The following is a 25,055-nucleotide window of genomic DNA, read 5'->3' on the forward strand; positions in this document are numbered from 1 at the left end:
CTTTCAAAGACTGACGAATGAAGCCAAACGTTTCTCTGGACAAATGAAACTCTAAGACAAAGGTAAAACTTTTCTCTTTAGCACACTTAGGATTGAATTAAAAACTTAAAAAATATGTTTGTTGACATGTTTATTAAATTTGGTAAGCATTTAGAAAATCCTGATGACAATGCAATGCATTTCTGCGCTTCTGACTCACAATTAAAGTAAATGGAGCAGATGTTTTATAGAAATTTCATTATGTGAAAATGTAAAGAAATCAACCAACGTATTGGAAACAGAAAAGCATCAACCTCCAGAATTCTGGTTTTCTTCAGGTAGGAAAACAATCATTGTGCTCAGGAAGGAGACGGGTTCTGTGTTAGAGACAAAGGTGTTTTGGTGTGAAATGTATTAACCCCAACCATATTTCTATACCGTGAAGACTCACTGCATTCTTTGTGATAGATATTCTGCTTCCACGATGCGTTTTCATCAAGTTAGCAACACCAATACCTGACATAATCTTGGAAAAAATCACCAGCCAAGAAACCTTTTCTGATAATTACCTAATTTTAACCACTCCTGGAAATATCAATGAAAACTACATTCAACTTGTTTACGCAAAAATCAGTCACAAATATTATTAATATAAGATCATATTTCCTTGATATTAATTAATAAGAATATAAGTAGCAATTCAATAGCAAAATATTTGACTTTGATTTCAGACAACTTTAGCGTCTTTAATTGCACAGTCAATTCCTGTTAATAAAATTAATGTATCACACATGAAAGTTCACTTCCTTTGCAGCTAATGTAAAAAAGAAAAAAAACACCAGAATATTTCAGGGTTGAAAAAGACAGTGAGCCCTTTCTAGCCTTGGAAACTCCTGGAAACTTTGTTAGCTTGGCTGCCATATTTGGCTTAACTGCATCCTAAATTCATACAATTATCTAAATTCTGCTTCTAGGTTTAATAATACAGTATACTCAAAAGGGTTAATACCATAGAGAATACATCCCCAGTCTTGAACCAAGGGGCCACATTGTTCCAAAAGCATACATTGAAAACAGAAAATCCTTTCTTCAAAGTGAATCATTCATCACTTTACTGTTTGTTTGACTTATTTCACTACTTACTTTCTGTTTGGATTTTCCACCAACCCTTCAGCAAAAAATCTGCAGTTCTGTCAGGACAAAGGGTACAAAACTGTGGAAGACATAATATACAATTTAAATGGTGTAACTAAAGCTCTGAATTTGAAAGAGGAACAACCTGTATAATGATGACGAGTTATCTGTTTTAAAATTATGGCATTTAAAAGTGGAAATAAAATCAGTAAAAGAGGAAAAGATTACACAGTTTAAAAAAAGGTCTAGCCTTAAGACTTAGCCAGCTGATGCATTAATCAACCTCTTATGAGTGTAATTAAAATAAAACCAACATATCTGCATGTATGTTTTGCAGGTCACCAAGATGCAGCTTGTCTTCTTGCTTGAACTGTTTCTCTGGTTTCTTTATATCAACGATGTGGAGGCAGCGACTTTTAAACTGGCCCTGGTTGGACCCTGGTCCTGTGACCCCCTGTTCTCCAGAGCGATGCCATTAGCTGCGGCTAACTTAGCATTATCTCGGCTCAGAAGCGACAGCTACATGAGCAGAGGTTACTGGTATGATGTGAAACTGCTCAACGAGGACTGCTCTGTTTCCAAAGGTGTGGCACCCAAATACCGCATAAATGTTTTATCTGCAACGACATGGAAATGTACAAAGGCATATTAGGGGTATAAAAAAGTGGAGTAAATTTCTACCAGAAGAGTTTGAAAAGTCAAAAATGTGCCAAAATAAAATAGATTAATCTGTGAAGTTTTTGAGAAAAAAACTTTTTTTATAATGTTAATTTCAACTTTTCAAGCTCATGTGTTTGTTTAAGAACATTTCTTCGATTAATCTGCAAATTTCTGAGTTATTTGGCAGAAATTTCCTTTTTTTATTTGTCTTAATACATTCAGTGTGTGATACGGTCTGCACAGTAGAACCGCGATACGGTCTGCACAGTAGAACCGCGATACGGTCTGCACAGTAGAGACGGTATCAGGAACTATATCGCACACTGTAAAAGTAACATTTTAAGGATGAATTAAGAACAGTGCAAACTGAAAATGTCTTGATTTTTCTAACCAATGTGAAAATGGCATGTTATACGAAAAAGAACGACTTATTGTTGCTTTGTTTTTATAATTCAGTTCATCTGAATATTTTGAGCTGCATCATATCTTAACAAACCTGTGATACTTGCCTCCTTTCAAGCATTGACTGAGTTGGGGGAAATGGAGGGTTATGGTCACGCTTACATCGGACCTTTCAACCCGACCCTCTGCCCCGCTGCGTCCTTATTCACCCAGCACTGGGAGGCAGGGCTGGCTTCTCCAGGTTGTCTGGATGATGACTGGCTGAATCTGCCCCCAGTAACGCCTCCGATTAAAGTCCTCAAAACTGTCCTCAGATTCTTCCGCTGGGCTCACGTTGCAGTCGTTTCAGGTGAGGAAGTCATTTCATACCACATAGGTCTGAAGTCATTAAAATGGACTTTGCAAATTGAAGTATAGTTGACAGTGCCCCAAAACACACACAAACATATCATATTCCCCTTATGGATCAAGTTATTACTTTTGGATTGATCTGTGGAAATGATGCGCCCTATGTGTTTTCACAGCATGCAGCAGATTGTGAGTCAAAAGGGGCGTGGCTTATAACTCCCAGAATTCACAAGATCAACTATATTCATACAATCTTGAATTACCCTTCAAAAGTTCACATTATCTGGCCTCTAACTGGGCTTGAATTTTTATTCAGCTACATGTTTATTTTTTTGACATTTTTCGGTGGACTGTTTTTTTCAAATTCTTTTTATTTTTTGCACACATGAAAATGAGGACACTGAGAGATTTCCCCCCTCCATTCTCAGATCCAACTGATCTGTGGGAAAGCACTGGAGAAGAATTAGCCTCTGCGCTCCGGGCGATGGGCTTGCCAATTGCTCCTGTGGTTTCCATGGAAACAAATAAAGGCGGGGCTCGGGAGGCCTTGAACGAGATCAGACAGTCCGACAAAGTCAAAGGTCAGCTCTAAGACTTGAATCTGATCCTAGTACTGGTGAATAAACTTCAGATCTTATTTAAAAATGTAACTTTGCTCAACTGTTGAATTCCAATCCGATTCAAATAACCTCGTCTTCCGAGTGAGACGGGATTTTGTCTCCCACATTTTAAAATGCAACTTTCATGAAACAATTTGACCAACAAATAGTTTATTTTAGCTGTCAACAGATGCATTTGCCATGACGTGGAATGCTGATGAAGTTCATTTCGTCTTCAGTGATCATCATGTGCATGAGTTCCGTCCTGATTGGTGGAGAGCACCAGAGGGAACTCCTGCTGGAGGCTCTAAACATGGGGATGATCGCTGATGGGTACATCTTCATTCCATACGACGCCCTGCTGTACGCCATGCCTTACCAGGTGAAACTGTAATGCTTATATCAAAAGAGGACGTAAAATTTCAGTCAGACACAAACAGAAAGCAAGAAATGGTTTATGAGCCTGATTGCACCGAGAGCTGAGGATGGAACCAGAACAGACAGAGGGGCCATAATCATAACAGAAACAAATCATCCAATAAACCTAGATGATTTATTATTATTATTGTTTCACCTTTATTTAACCAAGAAATTCCAATTGAGATTCAAAATCTATTCCTCAAAGTAGTCCTGGCCATCAGAGGTTATAATGATTACAAGTAGTTACACAAATAAAATGCCACAAAAACAATCACAATAAATGTTAACGTTGATTTTCAAAGTAAACTGCTGATGAATTAACAGCAGTTTACTGCTAACTATAGACTATATTAAAGACTATAGCAACTTTAAAATAAGCCTGGTTAACTTTTAGATCATTTGTGAAAATCTTTTTGATTCAAAGTTTTGATATATGATATTTGTTCCATCAGGACACAACATTCCCTCTGCTGACCAATAACACCCAGCTGCAGCACGCCTACAGCGCCGTGCTGACCATTACCATGGCTTCTGATGAGAGTTTCTATGAAACCTTTCGCCAGGCTCAGATCTCCAGAGAGGTCCGCTCCGCTATCTCTGCCACAGAGGTGAAGGCTTTCAACTCCAGCGAGATCTAGTTTTACATTGTATGTTTGCTTGTTTTAAACTGTAAGAGTTTTTTATTTGTTTTCATCTATTTTATGTACTACTGATACTTTCTATCAGTTGTGGTTGTTTTAAAGTGCTTTATCAATAAAGTTGGTATGGTATGGCATGGTAAAGTGCAACAAAAATATTAGAAAGAAGATGAAGTGGTGATGAGCAGAATCATTGAGAAAAGACATGGTTCTTCACAAATGTGCTGCAGATGTTTTTTTTCAACTTCAGTTTTGGGGACATTTATCTTAGGGATGGAAAAAGTTTGGAGTAAGTGTTACTCCATTTAACAATGGCACATTTACAAATGGCTATACTGAAACAGTATCACGACAAGTGTGACACTTTCAGTATAGCCATTTCTAATTACTCTCCAAAGAAGTGAATATGTAATTACATCTTTTTTTGACATTTTAATCCCTTTATTCCTGATTTTCTTCCAAGGTGTCTCCACTGTTTGGAACCATCTTTAATATGGTCTACTTCGTGGCTAAAGCCGTGGAAGAGCGTCGCCAGGCGGGTGGTGGCCACTGGGTGACAGGAAATCAGCTCTTCAGCTCAGATGGAGGGTTTGACTTCCAGGGCTTCAATCAGGTCAAAAACACAAAGAAGTGACTTGTTGTACTGAATGTTTTCACTGAAGCTTTGACACAGTGCATCAATATTAACTATATCGTTAAATATAATACATCCTTTATTATATTGATAGCTGAAAGATTAACTTTCTGTACTGGGGAGCATAAATTCTTCATTTCATAAAAGCAATGAGGAACAAAATATGAACATTTTATTCTCAGAACTGCAATACTGACACTTTAATTAGAAGCAAAATAATTATATTGATTTGGTTGACAAGAGTATCAATACTTTATTACTCACTCACATCAAATGAAATGTTTGTAAAAATAAGAAAAACAGAAATGTAACTACTTAAACTGAATTATGAGAGGATTGGAGAATGAATAAAAACTTAACATTGTTAAGGTTTCTATCTATCTCTCAGTTTCTGGAAAGGCAGACACTATTTATCTTGGAGTTTCTACACTTAAATGTACATTTTTCCAAATACAAATATCATATTACTGCTCCAATTAAACATTTTTTCTATAAATGTCTAAGATGGTTGTCAGGTAGCGTGAAACAGCCCACTGTGTGCCTCTCATGACTCCAGCTGTGCTCCTGTTTCTCCACGCGCTCCTGCTATGAACTCTTTCTCCTGTGCCCTTCACTTCCTGAACCACCAGAGTCATGTTGGTTCTGTGTGTGCAGCATCACTCATTCAAAAAAAAAGGACACTTTAATGTCAGAAACCAACAATGATATCGTTGGTTATCATGGTAAACAATACTTGTTTACCATATAATAAACAATACTTGTAGCAATGTTATAGGATATTCATTTTTCAGCTATGATGAAAATGGCTTTTATTTTGGGCTGCAGTTGGCAGCACTGTTGCCTTGCAGCAAGAAGGTCCTGCGTTCAATTCCTGACCCGGAGTCTTTCTGCACGGAGCCTGCGTGGGTTCTCTCCGGGTTCTCCGGCTTCCTCCCACAGTCCAAAAACCATGACTGTCAGGTTAATTGGTCTCTCTAAATTCTCCCTAGGTGTGAGTGTGTGTGTGCATGATTGGTTGTCCTGTCTGTCTCTGTGTTGCCCTGCGCCAGATTGGCGACCTGTCCAGGTGAACCCGCCTCTCGTCCAGAACATTAGCTGGAGAGACACCAACATCTCCCGACCCCACTCGGGTCAAGGTGTGAGAAAATGGATGGATAGACTTTCATTTTGAAGATGCGAAGTTGAATTTGTCTTCACTAAGAACAGAAATCTACTTCAGTTCTGTTTAACCATGTTCATGTTTTGTTTCTTAAAAAGAACAAAGTTTCACTCATCTGTTTATTTGTCTTTGACAAACTTCCTAACCCCATGTTCTGTTGTCTACACCAATGACTTCTTCTGTGACAGGTGTTATACAGTGGTAGAGGCGGGGCTGGCCTTCGGGCCAAATATGTGGTGCTGGACAGCGATGGCGACCGCCTTGTGCCGACACATTCACTTGGGCCGACACACATCGATGGAACGGTCAGTGGTCTGAGACCTCTGAGCCGGTCCTTCTACTTCCCAGGAGGAAAACCCCCCAAAGCAAGTTTTTGTTGGTTCAGTCCAGAGGAAGCTTGCAACGGAGGTAGGCGCGCTAGAATACGCCCTCTCTACCATCTGTGATGTACGCAAATGTCAGACTGCTGATCAGAAGAGGTTTCCTACATTTCAGGTGTGGATGCAGTGACAATGTTCTTCCTCTTCCTGCTGCTTTGTGGTCTCACTTCAGCTGCTTTCTTTTGGTTGAGGTATCTATCTATCTATCTATCTATCTATCTATCTATCTATCTATCTATCTATCTATCTATATCTATCTATCTATCTATCTATCTATCTATCTATTCTATCTATCTATCTATCTATTATCTATCTATCTATCTATCTATCTATCTATCTATCTATCTATCTATCTATCTATCTATCTATCTATCTATCTATCTATCTATCTATCTATCTATCTATCTATCTATCTATCTATCTATCTATCTATCTATCTATCTATCTATCTATCTATCTATCTATCTATCTATCTATCTATCTATCTATCTATCTATCTATCTATCTATCTATCTATCTATCTATCTATCTATCTATCTATCTATCTATCTATATCTATCTATCTATCTATCTATCTATCTATCTATCTATCTATCTATCTATCTATCTATCTATCTATCTATCTATCTATCTATCTATCTATCTATCTATCTATCTATCTATCTATCTATCTATCTATCTATCTATCTATCTATCTATCTATCTATCTATCTATCTATCTATCTATCTATCTATCTATCTATCTATCTATCTATCTATCTATCTATCTATCTATCTATCTATCTATCTATCTATCTATCTATCTATCTATCTATCTATCTATCTATCTATCTATCTATTATCTATCTATCTATCTATCTATCTATCTATCTATCTATCTATCTATCTATCTATCTATCATCTATCTATCTATCTTTCTATCTATCTATCTATCTATCTATCTATCTATCTATCTATCTATCTATCTATCTATCTATCTATCTATCTATCTATCTATCTATCTATCTATCTATCTATCTATCTATCTATCTATCTATCTATCTATCTATCTATCTATCTATCTATCTATCTATCTATCTATCTATCTAAATTTTCTTATTCAAAATTCCACACACTACATTAATATATATGTTTTTCCAAATTTATTAAAAATAGAAAACCAAGAAACATATTTTCAGAAGTATTCACAGCGTTTGCCATTGAAGCTCAAAAGTGAGCTGTGTCCACTGACCATAACCCTTCTCTGGTCAAAACAGATTGGTAACCTGAGTTGATTGGGACTCTGTACATAGTCCCACCGCTAGCAGTGCAGCTCAGGGCGCAAACCTTAAACATGAAATGAAAGGGAAAAATCAACACCAATCTATAAAACTCTCAAAAATGTTTTGCTCCCCATATTTTCATTAGAAAACATATTATGAATTAGCTCGTTAAAGAGAATATAAAGAATAGAAAAAAATAATGCTTTTAATTCTTTGTGTGAAACAGGAAGTACAAGAGAACACCAAACGTCACCAAGTTAATCCTGACCCTGGACGACATTGTGTTCATCGACACTCAAGTTAGTAAGAAGGTGAGAAATGTTTCATCTGTTCTGGTTGGAACATTATTGGAATGTCATTGCATGATGTCATTGACTGAATGATGTCATTGACTGAATGATGTCATTGACTGAATGATGTCATTGACTGAATGTCTCTGCTATGTTTGACTATAAGTTTGAATGGAACGGCCGAAATATTTCAAACTTTCCAATAACTTTATGTTCCCAAATTGTCTGTCAATATCTTTATTAGAAGAATTGACAAATAACGGAGTGTGTTGTGTAAAGATAAAATGGGAATAGCTTAGGGTTAGCTGCCTGTTCTTTTCAGGAACACATGAAAGAAGCATTACATATTCCAGCATGTGAAAACGACCAGTATACCTACTTTTTTTATTGTGTTCCAGAATGGACTGATTAATACATTTTCTTGGTTTAAACTTTACAAAATTGTTTTTTTCTTACAGAAATTAAATGATGAATCCATCATGAGGAGTCTTTTGGAAATAAAAACTCCCCTACGCTCGATAGCCAGAAGTTACATCCTGACATCACCGGAGAGTTCTAACATTGGAATATTGGAGGTACGAGTGTATTTGTGTGTGTGTGTGTAGGTGTGTATATACGTGAGCCAAATTAGAAGTTATATATACATATATTTAAAAAAATTCCCTTCTCACCCACTGCGGGTGGTTCTTATCCTCTGAGCTCGGGTCCTCTACCAGAGGCCTGGGAGCTTGAGGGTCCTGCAGTATCTTGGCTGTGCCAAGGACTGCTGCACATTTCTGGACTGAGATGTCTGATGTTGTTCCTGGGATCTGTTGTAACCACTGCTCCAGTTTGGGGTGACTGCCCCGAGGGCCCCGATGACCACAGGCACCACTGTGGTCCTTCACCTTCCAGGCCCTCTCCAGTTCCTCCCTGAGGCCCTGGTATTTCTCCAGTTTCTCCTTTTTCCTGATGTTGCAGTCACTTGGTATTGCTACATCTACCACAACGGCTTCCTCTGTTGTTTATCCACTACGACAATGTCTGTTGGTTCACCATTACCATTTTGTCTGTCTGGATCTGGAAGTCCCACAGGATCTTAGCTCTGGCGTTCTCCACCACCTTTGGGGGTGTTTCCCACTTTGATCTCGGGTTTCCAGTCCATATTCTGCACAGATGTTTCTGTCACTATGCCTGCACTTGGTTATGTCGCTCCATGTACGCTTTCCCTGCCAGTATCTTGCACCCTGCTGTGATGTGCTGGACTGTCTCAGGGGCCTCCTTGCACACCTACACCTTGGGTCTTGTCTGGTGTGGTAGATCTGGGCCTCTATTGCTCTGGTGTTTAGGGCCTGTTCCTGGGCGGCCAGGATGAGGGCTCTGTGCTGTCCTTGAGTCCAGCTTTTTCCAGCCATTGGTAGGATTTACTGATATCAGCTACTTGGGTTATTTGCTGGTGGTACATCCCATGTAGGGGCTTGTCCTCCCATGATGGTATCTCTGGCACCTCAACCTCCGTTCCCTGTTGTCTGAGCACATTGTCTGTTGAGGCTTTGTCCCTGATGTATTTATGGATCTTAGTTGTTTCGTCCTGGACAGTGGTTCTCACACTCACTAGTCCTCTGCCTCCTTCCTTGCGGCTCGTGTACAGTCTCAGGGTGCTGGATTTGGGATGGAACCCTCCATGCATGGTTAGTAGTTTTCTGGTCTTAATATCTGTGGCTTTTATCTCCTCCTTTGGCCAGCTAATTATTCCAGCAGGGTATCTGATTACTGGCAGTGCATAGCTGTTTATCGCACGGATTTTGTTCTTGCCATTGAGCTGGCTTCTCAGGACTTGCCTTATTCGTTGGAGGTATTTAGCTGTGGCTCCCTTTCTTGTGACCTCATCGAGGTTACCATTTGCTTGTGGTATACCTAGTACTTGTAACTGTCCTCTATGTCTGCTATTGTTCCTTGTGGGAGTGAGACCCCTTCTGTGCGGATCACCTTCCCCCTCTTTGTGACCAGCCGACACACTTCTCTAGTCCGAATGACATCCCAATGTCCGTGCTGTAGATCCTGGTGGTGTGGATCAGTGAGTCGATGTCTCGGTCACACTTGCCGTACAGCTTGATGTCATCATGTAGAGAAAGTTACTGATATTGGCCCCATTTTTGAGTCTGTATCCGTAGCCAGTCTTGTTGATAATTTGGCTGAGGGGGTTCAGGCTTATGCAGAAGAGTAGCGGGGACAGAGCATCTCCTTGGTATATGCCACATTTGATGGACACTTGTGCAAGTGGTTTGCAGTTGGCTTCAAGGGTGGTTTTTCTACAGCCTCATCGAGTTTGCAATGAAGGCTCTCAGAGTCCTGTTGATGTTATACATCTCTAAGCATTCAATGATCCAAGTATGCGGCTTTCTTGTAATCAATCCAAGCCATGCACAGTTGGTGTGTCGGGTTTTGCAGTCTCGGGCAACTGTGCGGTCTACGAGGAGTTGGTGTTTTGGCTCCTCTGCTATTTACACTGATACCCTTCTGTGCCGTGCTCATGTGTTTTCCATGTGTTTGCTCATCTTGGCTGCTATGATGCCTGACATGAGCTTCCAGGTTGTGGAGAGGCAGGTTATTGGTCGGTAGTTGGGTGGGACTGGACCCTTTGATGGATCCTTCTGGATTAGGATTGTCCGCCCTGCAGTTAACCATTCAGGGTGAGTCCCACTTTGTAGCAGCTGGTTCATTTGGGCTGCCAGTCGCTCATGGAGAGCAATGAGTTTCTTTAGCCAGTAGGCATGGATCATGTCAGGCCCTGGTGCTGTCCAGTTTTTCATGCCTGAGACTCTTTCTTGAACATCTGTCGCAGTGATGGTTACCGGGGCTTGCTCAGGGAGGTTGCTGTGGTCCTCTCGTAGAGAGATCAGCCACTGTGCATTGCTGTTGTGGGACGCCTCCCTTTCCTATATATATATGGGTTATTAACTCCTATTATTAACAACAAATACCTATTTTAAGTAACAACTTGGTGGGCAGGGAAAGTTTAATGTTAGTTTCATATTCCTGAATATTGTGATCTACCTGGAAACTAGTTCATAAATTCAAAAGAATACTTTAGTTATTTGCATTTATTACAAATTATTACCTTTGTATAGAAATATATAACTACATAAGGGTAAGTCCTCACTCAAAAAATGTTTCTAAAAGCTACACTTATATATGGAGCGGGTGTTTGTGTTAGCTGTCATGCTAATTCTCCTTTAAATGGTTGGTTCGTTTCCAGGGAGACTGGGTTTGGCTGAAGAAGATTCCTGTTGGAAAGACAGGAACCCCTGTCAACCAGAGTACCCAGAATCTGTTCAGTCAGGTAACATCATATAAAGCATCACACACCGATCACACAGGAAATGGATAGGAATAAACAAACAGATAATAAACAAACCTACTCGCATAATGCACACGAACATGCATGCACATAAGCGCATATATACAATTCAAACAGCTAGAGATCATCCACAGCTGAGTTCCTACTGACAGGACCTGTTTACTTTAACACAGAGAAAAATAAAGAGCTTAATATAAAAGTGCCTAATTGAAATGTATCAGTTACACTTTAAAAACAATCAGGGGATCAACTTTGTCAGCTAATGAAGCTGAGAGTCTCAGCAGAGTCACTGATATGAGACAGCTGTACTCTGATAAGCAGACAAGTCAAAAATACTTGTTGTTCCCAGTGAAGTATGACAGCTGTTTCAGTACGGATTTTTCTGCGTTTGTTTCCAGTTGCGGGAGATGCGCCATGAGAACCTGAATCTGTACCTGGGTTTGTTTGTGGATTCAGGGATCCTAGCCCTGGTGGTGGAGCACTGTCCACGAGGCAGCCTGGCCGACCTGCTGGCCGACAGCGATGTCAGGCTGGACTGGATGTTCAAGTCATCGCTGCTCATGGACCTAATTAAGGTTCTCCTCAGATCACGTCAATACACCTTAAATGTTCTGACACAACTTCCCACTGAGCCAAATTAGAAGTTGTTTAGGTGCTTTCATGCATTTCTCAAACCAGTCTCACTATTTGCAGAACAGGCCGTGATTTTCTCAAAACAATGAGTGCAAACTGTGAAACCTGGTCTTGGAGTCACTTGCTCAAAATAACTGTCTTGCTCCTCAAAAGCAAGTATTTATTTGAGCCCATTTGGTTCCCGTTCCAAATGGGCTCAAAACTTTCTCAATATTCCACAACAAAAAAAAAAAAAAAACTAATTTGCAACTAAATAAGAAATGCAATTAAAATGACAAGAATAAATCATTAAAAACATGCTGTGCCACCATAACTACTACTACTACTTCCTGTCTTCTTCTTCATGGTTTGCGCCAGCAGCAACATCCAGTTGTTGATCATGTGACCCTTGTGTCGGGGAAAAAAGTGTTTCCATTGCAGTTTCACGAGATAAACCAATTTTAACATCATCCCAGCATCAAATCTGTTTATTCAACAAACTCAGAATTGCTATGTTTACATTAAGCAAATTTATTGTCAACATGTCAAATTGCGCAATTTTATGATCAATGGAAACACAGACTAGAACAGTCTGAGCAAAATAAGAAGTCCCGACATTTCATTAGTGAACAGGATAGGTAAAAGGCTTGAACGTGTTTTCAACATGATATTTCATTCTGGAAATGTTTTCCAATGCAATTTTTGAAATTAACCAAGAGTAAACAGAAAGGAAAAACAGTAATCTAAGGCATCTAAGTCAAAAGGTGCAAATGAAAGCTGAAAATTAAGAAACCAAACAAGCAAGAATCTTGCAAGGTAAAATACAGGAAAGAGACATCCAAAGACCATAACAGCAGCCTGCTGCTGCTTCATCCCTTCAGTTCATTGGTGATGCTGCCAAATCCTGAGAAAATAAGGGTTCTGAAGACATGAATAAATAAATGTTTGACATATTGTTTCTCTCATTATTGTGGCATTTAGCAAATATAAGTAATTCCTTTTCATTCAGTGTATGTAAACTTCTGAACTGTGCATAGATTGAAAAATAGAATCATCACTCTCTCTATCAAAACTAAGAAACAAACTTCTTGTTTGTTTAGTCATTGATTTCAATCACTTTTTAATCAACTATTTTGCATTCGTTCTCTGAAATCGACAGATTATCTAGCTCTGTGTAACCAGACTGCCGTCTTCATGTTCCAGGGAATGAAGTATCTTCATCTGCGAGGGTTAACTCACGGTCGCCTCAAGTCCACAAATTGCTTAGTGGACGGCCGATTTGTGTTGAAAATCACAGACTATGGTCTACCCATGATCCTTCAGTCTCAAGGTGTCAGTCTGCCTGACGACCCACAAGGTAATTACCAGACTTACACTCTACCTCCTAAATATTTGGACCAGTTACTTCACTACGCATAAACAAAATGGGAGTGATGTACGTGTTTTTCACAGTCATTTATACCGTATATATACATAATTTTTTAGTTCTTATTTATAATCTGGCACTGACTATCACCTATACGAGTTCATTCAGATTACAGTGAGTTGAAGAGAAGAATTTTTTTTATTTTGATAATCAACTCTTTAATACAAACTAGCTGACTAGAGGCGTATCGTGCTAAGATTAAAATAAATGCCACATAATGGTGGAAAAATGAATAAAAGAAAAATAACTATGAAAGAATTTTGAATTAATTTTAAGGTCATCTATAGACTGGTAATCAAACCACACCAGTAAAACATGTTGAAGTCAAGAAAATAGAAGAGTGTTAAGACTACTTTTAGACTTTCAGCTGGGCCAGAAGTGGATTAGCAGATTAGCACAGAGTTCTCTGAGAGTTCAATGACTTTTCTTCCTTAATTTCTGTTGGAAGTTCAGTTCCTCCAAGTAAGGGCCGTTTACTTCAGTGCAAGTTGCGTCCGCTGATTGGTCAGCAGACGCTGACAAAGCCACTGGATTGACCGACAGGAAGAAAGAATGAGAACATCTGACATCCTCATCATGTAGTTGCCCCTTTGCTTATATTTTCATAATTTTGTTCTCAGTTTTTGAGAAGTGGTTTAAGAAGCTGATTGCCAGTCTCAACTCTTACTGCTGTTCACAGCAAAGTGTGTAAATATTAATACATATTAGTAAATATTAATAGCCAAGCTTCTTTTTTTAATATTTCTTCTTAGATCTTTTGTGGACAGCTCCTGAACTTCTGAGGAATTCAGAACAAGCCGGTACTTTTGCCGGAGATGTCTTTAGTTTTTCCATCATCATACAGGAAGTGATCTCACGGACACTTCCCTACGCCATGATGGACATGCCTGCTCAGGGTGAGAGTGCTCGTCCTGTCTACACACCTGTTGATCTGACAAACCCCAGTACCAGCAGCCGTTTGTGTGTCTAATCATCTCACTTCTCTTATCAGAGATTGTGGAGCGTCTAAAGAAGCCCCCTCCTCTCTGCAGGCCTCTTGTTTCAGTGGATGAAGCTCCTGCTGAGTGTCTCAATCTGATGAATGAATGTTGGAACGAAGATCCGAGCAAGCGGCCCAACTTTGATGAAATTTTTAAGCAGGTGAGTTGTTTGTACATCATCACCTTCATTCAGTTCAATCAATTGTATCTAAAATCCTCAGTGTCTAGATTTACTTTAAAGGAGTAGTATTATGTGTTTTCACAACCACAGAGTGTCATTTTATAGCTCAGTCAAATACAGTATCTATGGTAACTTCAGATGTTATAAAAGTGCTATATACCAGATATTTATTCAAATACATTTTACTTTGTACTTTGTTTACTTTGCTTAATGCCTTGAAATTGGGCCTCTGTCTCTTTAAAAAGTCCTGCTCTTCCTGTAGCTCCGCCTTCAGAAAGTCATCCCAACATGGCTTCATTATTTAACAATGTTCAACGTTTATCTTCACTTATTTCTTTCTTAAAACCTTTGTAGCTGAAGTAACCATTAAATAGTTTCATAAAATACTTATATAAATAGCATTTAGCAAAATTTTATGGACAAGATACATCTTTAAATAAGATAAAGATTATTGGGGGTCCTTTTTTTATTAAGGACCCCCAATAAAAAAGTGTCCTTAAAAATGTACAGCTAGGACAATATGCAGCTTTCTATGTGTCTATCGTTATTTGTTTTTAGTTCCGGGGGATCAGCAGAGGGAAGAAGGCTAACATCATTGACTCCATGCTGCGGATGCTGGAGCAGTACAGCTCCAATCTGGAGGATCTGATCAGGGAGCGAACAGATGAGCTGGAGGTTGAGAGGACCAAAACGGATAAGTTAATTGGGCAGCTTTTACCAAAGTAAGACTGGGTTCTTGAGAAATATTAACCCACACTCATGTAGAACATGTTGACTTTGGGAACAACAAACGAAACAGGTGTTATGCCGAGAAAAAACATGCCTGCCAAGAATTGCAAACCTCATACCAGCAGTTCATAGAACAAGTGTGATTATGGAGGAAAAGTTATTTCACTCTTAACTCATTTCTACATGTTAGCAGGGTGATGCATTTTTTCGGCACAGCCTTTTATTAGCCTGCCAATATTTGCATGCCCTCTCTATTTTCCTCAAATGTAATCCTATTGATATGAAACTCATACCAGCAGATAAGAGAACAAATATGATTATGTAGAAAAAGTTATTTCACTCTTAACTGTTTGTTTCTTAAAGGTTGGAGGGGATGCATTTTTTGGCAAAGCAAATTATTAGCTTGCAGATATCTGCATGACTTATGTATTTTCCCCAAATATTATCCTATTGATGTGAAAAATCATACCAGCAGTACATGGAACTACTCTGATCAGGTAGAAAATGTGAAATCCCTCTTAACTCTTTATTTCTCCATGCAAATATTGGCAGGCTAATGGTCTTTGCCGTAAAATGCATCCCCCTGCTAACATGGAGAAATAAAGAGTTAAGAGACTGTTGGTATGAGTTTTATAGCAATAGGATAATATTTGGGAAAAATATATAGGGTCTGCACATATTGGCAAGCTAATAATTTACCATGCCAAAAAATGCATCTCCCTTCTCACCTGAAGAAATAAAGAGTTAAGAGGGATTTCACCTTTTCTACGTAATGACACTTGTTTTCTGAGTTACCCCTATAACTTTCGTATAAACAGGACAATAGACGGGGGATGCAAATATTGGCAGGCTCAGAAATTAAAATGCATCCCCTCACATTAATAGACTAGGCATTTAAGGATGACATATAATGTTCTGGATAATGGGCCTCTGTTTTGTAAAGCTATTATGGTTTAGAAGAAAAATTGGGGAATTTCAAGCCAGCTGCGGAAAACATGTTCATCAGACACTGAATGAAAAACGTTTGACTCGTATGTCTCAATAAAGGTGCAAAAACTGGATTTATTTCAATTCATCTGCGAAATAAAACCCACCGTTTCAGTTTTTACATGGTTAAGATTAAGAAACATTGTAACATAACCACCATGTTTGTTTTTTCTGGATAAATATATAAAATAGTAAAAGTAGCAAACTGTCTTGTAGAACAGTTGTGATTTCATTGTTAAAATTATTCTGAATTTCCGCTGTTAAAAACTGATTTGGGTAAATCATGTTCGTTTCAGGTTTGTATAAAAATTTGTGATTAAAGGGGGCGTGTCCACTGGCGCTCAGCGGCGCAATCAGCAAGGAAGACGCACAACGTCAGAACTGTCTAGCGAGAGTTTTTGACTTTATTGAATGTTTAAACCAAGTAAAAATCTAAGAAAAGACAAAAAACAATGATCAAAGTTCTGCACTGCAGATTATCCACTAGGAACTGAATTAGAGTTTTCACCCAGGAAACAAGAGGGCGCCACTGAGGGGGAAGAAACACGCTCCCGGTGAGATCGTGACTTTACTTTTTGGGGGGGTTTTGGTGGTATCATTTTTTTTTCTCAGCTGTTTTGGGGGGGTTGAGATTTTGGATGTTTTTTTCATTTTGAATTGAGACTTTGGATTAAAAGGAGAAACGCTTCCAGGACATTTTATATTTCTGAGGATATGGGACTCTTTTAAGGACAAAATTCTCATAAAAAAAGAACAGGAATATTTGAACAATTAATTATTTAAGTTTGGTTGCTGACTCAAACTGAGTGATTTAAATCTGAACGATAATTATTTTTGAGCGTTTTTTTGGTTTACTGATTGATCTATACATCAGGATTCTTAATATTGTGGTTTTCTAAAAAAAAATTGTTTCAAAAAGTCTACAAATTTCTTCTTGTTGGTGTTATTCCGGCCACATGTGTTGCCGTAACTATCATATCCAGAGACGAGGCGGGATGCACCTCCTGTGGCGACGGCAAAGCCACAAATTAAGGCCATGCCAATGCAAAACAGTGAGAATATGATGAGCCATGGTATATCCGTGCAGCTGCAGTTCTCCGTGGATATTTATGTTCTTATCAAATTAAATTATGTAACACATTTTACCTGATTTCCTGTGACAAGATCCCCCTTGAGTGCATTTGTGAGTTCTGCTTTAATCAAGCCAAATTTTACAACGTGATGTTATGAATATCTTTAAAATTTTCCTCTTCAGTCATATTTCAGTCTGTTTTCTCATCAATATGTGAGAGTTTAGAGTGATGTGGGGAATTTCAAGCCAGCTGCGGAAAACATGTTCATCAGACACTGAATGAAAAACGTCACAGTTTGCTCTGTCACAGTTTGCTAGTGATTAAAGGGGGCGTGTCCACTGGCGCTCAGCGGCGCAATCAGCAAGGAAGACGCACAACGTCAGAACTGTCTAGCGAGAGTTTTTGACTTTATTGAATGTTTAAACCAAGTAAAAATCTAAGAAAAGACAAAAAACAAAAAACAAAGGAATATTTGAACAATTAATTATTTAAGTTTGGTTGCTGACTCAAACTGAGTGATTTAAATCTGAACGATAATTATTTTTGAGCGTTTTTTTGGTTTACTGATTGATCTATACATCAATCAGTGACAGAGCATGCTTTTCTCAGTATTATAGCTGCCTGAGTAACATTTGCCTTCCCCCCAAAACTGATGCCAATATCATTTTAAAGATATTAATAAATTTGTGCTCATAATATTTCAGCTGTATTATTATTGGTGGTTTTATTGAATTGTTTTTTTTTTTTTTTTGCATTTTATTACTTTTTTTTTTGCAACAATGTGGGGATGAATGGAAAGGGGGTGAAAAAGGCCACATTTGCTGTTATTCCTGTAATCAATAATCTATTATTGCTGGATGATTAAAAATACTAAAAAAATTAATAAATGTTTCCATAAGTCATGAACAGTCAGCCAGCCACTCCCTGACCCCCCCATCTTCGGATCAGACAAAACTTGACTATGTTTGTGCTGCAAGTTTTTTCATTTGTGCTGCTTTTGCTTTGAAGATATTAATGCAAGTTGAAAGGTCAACAGGTCAATCAGTTAAACATCAGTAGGATGTTCAGCAAATGAGCTAGACTTTTTTTTTAGTCAAATATCATCTGGATTTTTACTCTTTATCCTTTACGCTTGTGAAATGAAATTACAATATTTCATTTATATTGCTGTCTTTCCATATGCCAGTCCAATGAAAGGAGATTTCTTTGTAGTGTCTGTTCCTGTTGTAAGCATATGTTGACATGGGTTAAGCTGTGTCTCACTGGATGTTTCAGATCTGTGGCTCAGGCTTTGAAGAAGGGGAAGCCTGTTCAGCCTGAACACTATTCAGACTGCACACTTTACTTCAGCGACATCGTCGGATTTACAACCATTTCAGCTCTAAGTGAACCCATTGAGGTGAAAATGGCTGAAGTAACTGCTAGGTTGGACAATTTTGACTGTTTAATACTGAAATTGTGTTTTTGTAGGTCGTTGACTTGCTGAATGACCTTTATACCATGTTTGATGCCATCATTGCTACTCACGATGTCTACAAAGTAAGCATGTATTTCTATTCACTCATCACACCAGACAGGATTTGGTAGTGTAAATCTCGCTTTGAAATGACCAAGAGGATTATTAACTTAAGTAACTAACTAAATGTAATGATGTGTTTATGTTCAGGTGGAGACTATTGGGGACGCTTACATGGTGGCTTCAGGGGTTCCTAACAGAAATGGAAATCGGCACGCGGCTGAAGTGTCAAACATGTCGCTTGACATCCTTCATTCAATAGGAGCATTTAAGATCAAACACATGCCTGAAATCAAAGTGAAAATACGCATTGGACTGCACTCAGGTACAGTATCACCTTTTAAACTTATTCATCTGTTCCAACCAATTATTAAAAGGGACAGTGTTATTTAAAATGGACTTTTTTGAGCTTTACATCATGTTATAAAGCTATTGCCTCATAAAATACATACTTATAGAGTGTTACTTTGATTCTTGTTTGAGAAATCCTTTAATTTCCATGGCAATCATTTTGCCTAATGCCTCCTTTGAGGACAAAGCTCTTTCCCTGAGCTGCAGTTTCCAAACTCCCCTTCACAGAGCAGGCCTTCCCCCACCACTCCCCACTCAGCTCCTTCAGACTAGCAGCAGCATTTAGCAAACACCTGGTCATCAGCTGAGCTCATTATTTAAGCTACTTCTCAAAGTAACCCTGGTAAAAACATTGTTACAGGGTTAACAGAGGAGCCATGTTGTGATCACTTCCTGAAGGCAGACTTTCAGAAAGAGCAGGAGTTTTTAAAGAGACAGAAGCCCAATTTCAAGGCATTAAATTGCAAACTCAAATTTATTTTAAGTCATACTTCATATACATACATTTTTATTTATTACGGAAATTTACATGACTACTTGACTGTGCTATGGCACCAAGTGCCTGAAAAAGACATTATAGTGTCCCTTTAAACCCATCCTGTATTAGCAAGCTTTAAATTCTCAATCCTTTCCTTCATGCGATAACATACCTTATGTGAGAGACCATCATGAAAAACAAGAATGAAGTATTTCTCAAGCAGCCTCTCTCATGGTGGATGTGTTCAGGACCTGTGGTTGCAGGTGTGGTGGGACTGACCATGCCCAGGTACTGTCTGTTTGGAGATACGGTGACCACAGCCTCCCACATGGAGGCCAGCGGCCTGCGTAAGTATGAACAAAAACATGGAACAAAAACAATCAAAAAAATGTGAGAATTATATTATCTTTCTTTTCCTGATCATTTACAATAAAATAAAACTTTGTTGTTAATATTCCCCAAACAAGGAAATAAAGATATAGATTCTGTTTTGGTTGATTTACAGATATCTTCAATATGACAAACTGCATGAATTCCTGCACATGCATCAATTATTAACTCTATCCTATTGATCTACTTTCAGTAGACTATACTTTTTCTGTTTAGTTTTTACATTACAGCAAAATGACACATTATATCTGATCAGTTCTCCAGTCACTCATTAATGACAACGTGGACCCTACAGTCTCCTACATGCGTTTCTTGACAGAAATATTAAGTTCTAACCAAAATTTCTGCAGATTTTTCTATTTCAGATTTGAGATTTAGCACTACCTCAAAATCACAATGCAGACCTAAAATTCAGTTGCTCACCTCACAAAAAACATATTTAAAGTAATCTCAGTGCAGTTTGGTTAATAAATCGATTTCTATAATGTGGTGGATGGAAAGAAACTTCCAGAAAACCTCTTTGACCTGCATTTCAGTCTTCTTTCAAGCTGCGTTACCGTTATCTGTAAAACTGCACAAACTGATATTACAGAAATAAATTGCTTAATGGAAACACCAATTTAAAAGAAACCTCCCGTTTTGTGGCAAAATGTTTTCGCATTAGATTGAGGTGGTTATTTTTGGCTGTATCAGAATAGATGTATTTTGCAGAACTGCAATGGAAACACTTTCTCACATTACACACGTTACATAATCAACAGCTAGGCGTTACTATTGACAGGAACAATGAAGAAGACGATAGGAAGTGATAGGAGGAGGATGTTTGTGTTTGTTTTTTCAGGTATCTGGCTCCACCAGAGCTCTCACTGTTTCACTCAGTTCAGAAAAGGTTGTGTGCCATTCCAAAGTGCTGAATTCATAGCTCTTTTGAATTATTAAAAAAAACTGTTTCCCTAACCCTAACTGCTATGTTTCTTAACAATTTATTGAATGAACTATCTCCTTCACATGTGATTTTAATTTCATTTCTTGTTTAATGGAAACACCGCCATTTTTGGTCTGATTTCTTGTGTTTTTTCGACATTAGCAGAACATGGACAGAGATTTTCTCACATTGTAATGAAAATGCAGCTTCAGATGGAATCTTCTCAGCTTCCTCAAAATGAGGTCTGAACCAGAGGATTAGAGCAGACCAGGACAGATCTTTCATCACATGAATTACCAGGAATATTCTGTGCTGGACGCAACTCTACTTGCTGACGTGTTGAACGTGATTGTTTCCTAATGAAGGCGATCACCAGTTGCTTAGACTGATCCACATTCAGAAGCAGATTTTTGTTGCTTCACCACTCTGTGAAAACCTCCACCACTTGTTATCCTTCTCATTGTTATGATTGTCGAGGTCACAATGTTTCTGTTGGATTGCTTGTCCTGTTTTGCTGTCTTTTGTGGCAAAATCTAGCATGCCAAGCTCTACCACTTAGTTTCATCTGAAACAACTCTTCACACAACTTGCTTTATACTTGTGGGGTTTTTTCAGCTTACAGGATCCACATCAGCCTTAGTACTGTCAAGGTTCTGACCAGTCTGAAAGTGGGATATCTCATAGACACCAGAAAGGCACAGGTATACCCGCCTGCTTAGATATTTGCTTTGACAGAAGTTGGATTTAATGAATTCTTTTGAAGGAGTCAGCAGTTTGCCCAGCAATGCAGTGTTTTTCTTGTACCCTCCTGTGTTTTGAAGGTAAAGGGGACAGAGGACACATACTGGTTGATGGGTCGAGAGGGTTTCAATAAACCTCTTCCTCTTCCCCCAGATCTTGCTGGAGGGTAAGAACACCACAAATGAACCATCTTTTAGTATATTTGCTGAATTGGAAAAAAAAAAAATGGATAGGTCCATTTCTAGTCTTTGTCATGAACATATTTTTTAATCACATTGACTCTTACTGATTTATTATACTTATTATAATTAGTCACTAGGCAATATTATTAAGAATGCTATTGGTAATTATAACAATTTTAATGAAAACAAATGGAAAAATCCAAGAAATTGTGGTTGAACACCTGACCGGTTTCTTTGTTCTTTCCAGGGCCAGTAATCACGGCATAAGCCTCGATGAGATTCCTGTTGAGAGACGGCAAAAGTTCCTCGACCGACAGAACAAAATGAAAAAATAGACTAGCAAAGTTTTAGCATGTGTAAATATCTGCAAAAACACAAAATCTTACCAGATATTTTTGGTCTGATTTCTTGTGAAAATATCTTGAAATAAGACAAAACTACTTAAAAGTAACGTTTCTGAAAGAAATGGGAGCTTGTCTTAAGTCAGTAACTCTTTAACATGTGTGAATAAGTACTAGTTCAATTTGCAGATTATTTCACTTATAATATGGGATAATATATTTTAAGTGAAATATTCTGCCAATGTAACTACTACTTTCTCATCATTAATAAAATCTCATATTTAAAATCTACATTAGTTTATATTATGTAGTAAAATTACTTACTTTATGGAAGCAGATGACACACCTTTCTACGTTACAATGTAACCAATTCAAAGACTATGAAACAGTTCAAAGTTTAGCAGATGGTTAGAACAGAAAAAAACCTGAAGTTATCTTTGTATCTAAAGAGGAACGATCTAGCGTTAACGCACAGCTGCAGTTATTACAGCTGGAAAATAGAGATAAGTTGAAAACTGGGTGTAATGATGAACTCTGACCTCTGAGCCACATAAAGGCAGTTACAAAGTCGGTCTTCCAGAAAACTGCACACCTGCTGAAACAGTGAGCGATTTGCTTTTGATTAATAAGTATTTAACAAAGTATGTCCTAAGATTAAACATTTCTTTTTCAAGACCGACCTGACTAAGGCTGGCAGCAACACAGGTGATTACAAATCAAAACTACATATTTCAAAATTCAATTAAAATACAGTATGGATAATAAAACCACAAACATAGATCAATTCTTGTCCAGACTGCAACTTTTTATTAATTCTCTTCATTTTGCCGCTTCGATGTATTATGTGTTGATTCTTTGTGTTTTCTTTATCACTTTCATGTAAAAGCATTTTGAACCACGTTGTTACTGAAATGTGCTTTGCAAACAAACTTGACTTAATGAAATAAAAATATTTCAGGAGAAAGAAAAGAGGAAAAAACCTCACAAAAACCTGTGACAAAGACTTGTTTTTCCTCATTTGAGATTATTATATTTTCAGTTTTCAGCACCTGGCTACTGTAACATATGTGAGAGAACTTTTGTCTTTGATGCATCTCATTCTCATTTTACCAGGGCTGGTGGTAGAGAGGCAGATATCTTCATGAAGAGTCAAAATGGCAACAAGTTAGCAGAATGAACTGAAAGACCCTAAATAAAAGCAGTGTGATAACGAATAAAAATCCAACAAACTAGATCATAAAAAAATAGACATCTAGTTATATTCAGAGTTTGATTTGACAACTTTGCCACACAGCATGGTATACCAAGTACTGAGCTCCAATATTACAGTTATCTACTGAACTTTAACTATTGCTCAGTTTGCTCAGATGCAGTTCCTCTCATAAGCACTAGTTGCCGCTGTGATAATGTGATAAAGTGATGGGAGAAAGTGTTGTAACTGTTGCACCCAGAGCAGCTGAAGAGGAGAGGAGAAGCAGCAGTGCAGCTAGCTGCGCCTTCATTTCACTTTGTCCATGTCGATGGCTGTGATTGGCTCCACCTCCGGAACAGCGACGCTGCCTGACGACTGACAGCATAAATGCTGGTGATCCTTCCAGTCCTGCATAGACCAAGAAACCAAGAAGGTTTCTATAGAACACAGTGCTTAAAATAGTTATTAGTGGCCATGTTGGTTACAGCATAGTAACCAACATGGCCACCATTTTAGTCTTGTTGACTTCGACTTCAACATATTTTTACTCAAGTAAAAAGGAGCCGTTCAAAAATTACTCAAATAAGAGTAAGAAAGTATTTGGTAAAAAAGGCGACTCTGGTACTGAATAACTTACCAGAGTTAAAGACTTAAATATTAAAATATTAAATTACCATTTAATATTTAAAAAAATAAAGTTGTGTGGCAATATTGGTATTTTAAAGACCAAAGTTATTCATACAAATAACATAATTACAAAATAACAAAATCAGGCCAAAAAAGAAAACGCGTTTTTTTTTTTCCCCAAATCAGTTTCTTTCAATATAACAAAGTCTGCAGGTGTGCGTGTGAGACTCTGGTGAAATTCTGGTTAAAACATGTGTGTTCATCATTCAGTGAAGTTACTTACAATGGGTAGATAATACAGAAATTTTACTCAAGCAAGAGTAGTGACAGTTCATAATAAATTACTTAAGTAAAAGTAACTCCTAACTCCCAACTCTGTTGTCAGGAATATGAATAATTCGGACATAACTGGATTAGCAACTTTTTTCCATTAGCCAGATTGCTTTAGATTGGTTTGCCTTTGTGTTGGGTTTTAGAAAAATACAAATTGAAATATTAAATATTAGGAGATTTTAAGGATTAAGAGATGTTTGTCTGCTTGGGGATGCAGGTTCTTTTGTCTCTGGAGCAGCAGGAAGCGGGTCAATTTGAGAAGCAGAATGCCTGCAGTCACAACTGCCCTGACAGGACAGATGCCAGCCAGGGGAAAGAGTTGACACCTAGCAGGAAAGTGGATCAAAGACTAGATGTCCCGAGAAACTCTTGTTTTATGATGACCCAGAAGGACACGAGAGCTGAAGGTTTATGGCCCAGAGAGACAACAAACAATTGTGTTTTTATAACCTCAGGAGAAGCACAGACAGCACCTTGAAAATGTGTATTCTGTTTTCCAGTCCTACTATGCAAACGTTTGTAATTAAGTTATGCCTCAATGAAATAAAACATGCAGTTGTAGAGAAGCACGTCAGAACTGGCCTGGAAACAGAGATGAGGTGATGTCCCTGGGCAGAGTTCTCCGTTCTATTCTAAGATTGCATGAGAAGATTTCACTGTCTCCCTGTGTTCTTATTAATGTTCAGCGAGAATGTTGAGTAATAGATAAATGAAATTATTTGATTATCTTTGTCTAAAGCTAAAAT

General features: G+C 38.1%; 2 protein-coding genes across 2 annotated transcripts in view; one reads left to right on the top strand and one right to left on the bottom strand.

The window, feature by feature from the left end:
* On the top strand, positions 1-22,941 carry LOC129353401 (retinal guanylyl cyclase 2-like). The gene is made up of 24 exons (XM_055022718.1): positions 1-62; positions 1,451-1,697; positions 2,294-2,524; positions 2,952-3,104; positions 3,362-3,504; positions 3,995-4,150; positions 4,644-4,793; positions 6,162-6,381; positions 6,469-6,544; positions 7,842-7,926; positions 8,364-8,480; positions 11,144-11,227; positions 11,644-11,820; positions 13,061-13,214; positions 14,036-14,179; positions 14,275-14,423; positions 15,003-15,166; positions 18,509-18,632; positions 18,704-18,772; positions 18,900-19,074; positions 19,827-19,925; positions 21,509-21,594; positions 21,715-21,800; positions 22,064-22,941. Exons 2-24 carry the CDS (start codon positions 1,460-1,462, stop codon positions 22,149-22,151), a joined length of 3,168 nt encoding a protein of 1,055 aa, XP_054878693.1. The 5' UTR covers positions 1-62; positions 1,451-1,459; the 3' UTR covers positions 22,152-22,941.
* Positions 22,942-25,055, bottom strand: part of deaf1 (DEAF1 transcription factor) — a 15,919-nt gene continuing 13,805 nt past the window's right edge. The window contains exon 13 of the mRNA XM_055022719.1: positions 22,942-23,757. Coding sequence (XP_054878694.1) covers positions 23,656-23,757 — 102 coding nt within the window. The 3' untranslated portion in view covers positions 22,942-23,655. The remainder of the gene's footprint in view (positions 23,758-25,055) is intronic.

Source organism: Poeciliopsis prolifica, unplaced genomic scaffold, assembly GCF_027474105.1.
Source record: "Poeciliopsis prolifica strain line A6 unplaced genomic scaffold, Auburn_PproV2 SCAFFOLD089, whole genome shotgun sequence".
Taxonomy (NCBI): domain Eukaryota; kingdom Metazoa; phylum Chordata; class Actinopteri; order Cyprinodontiformes; family Poeciliidae; genus Poeciliopsis; species Poeciliopsis prolifica.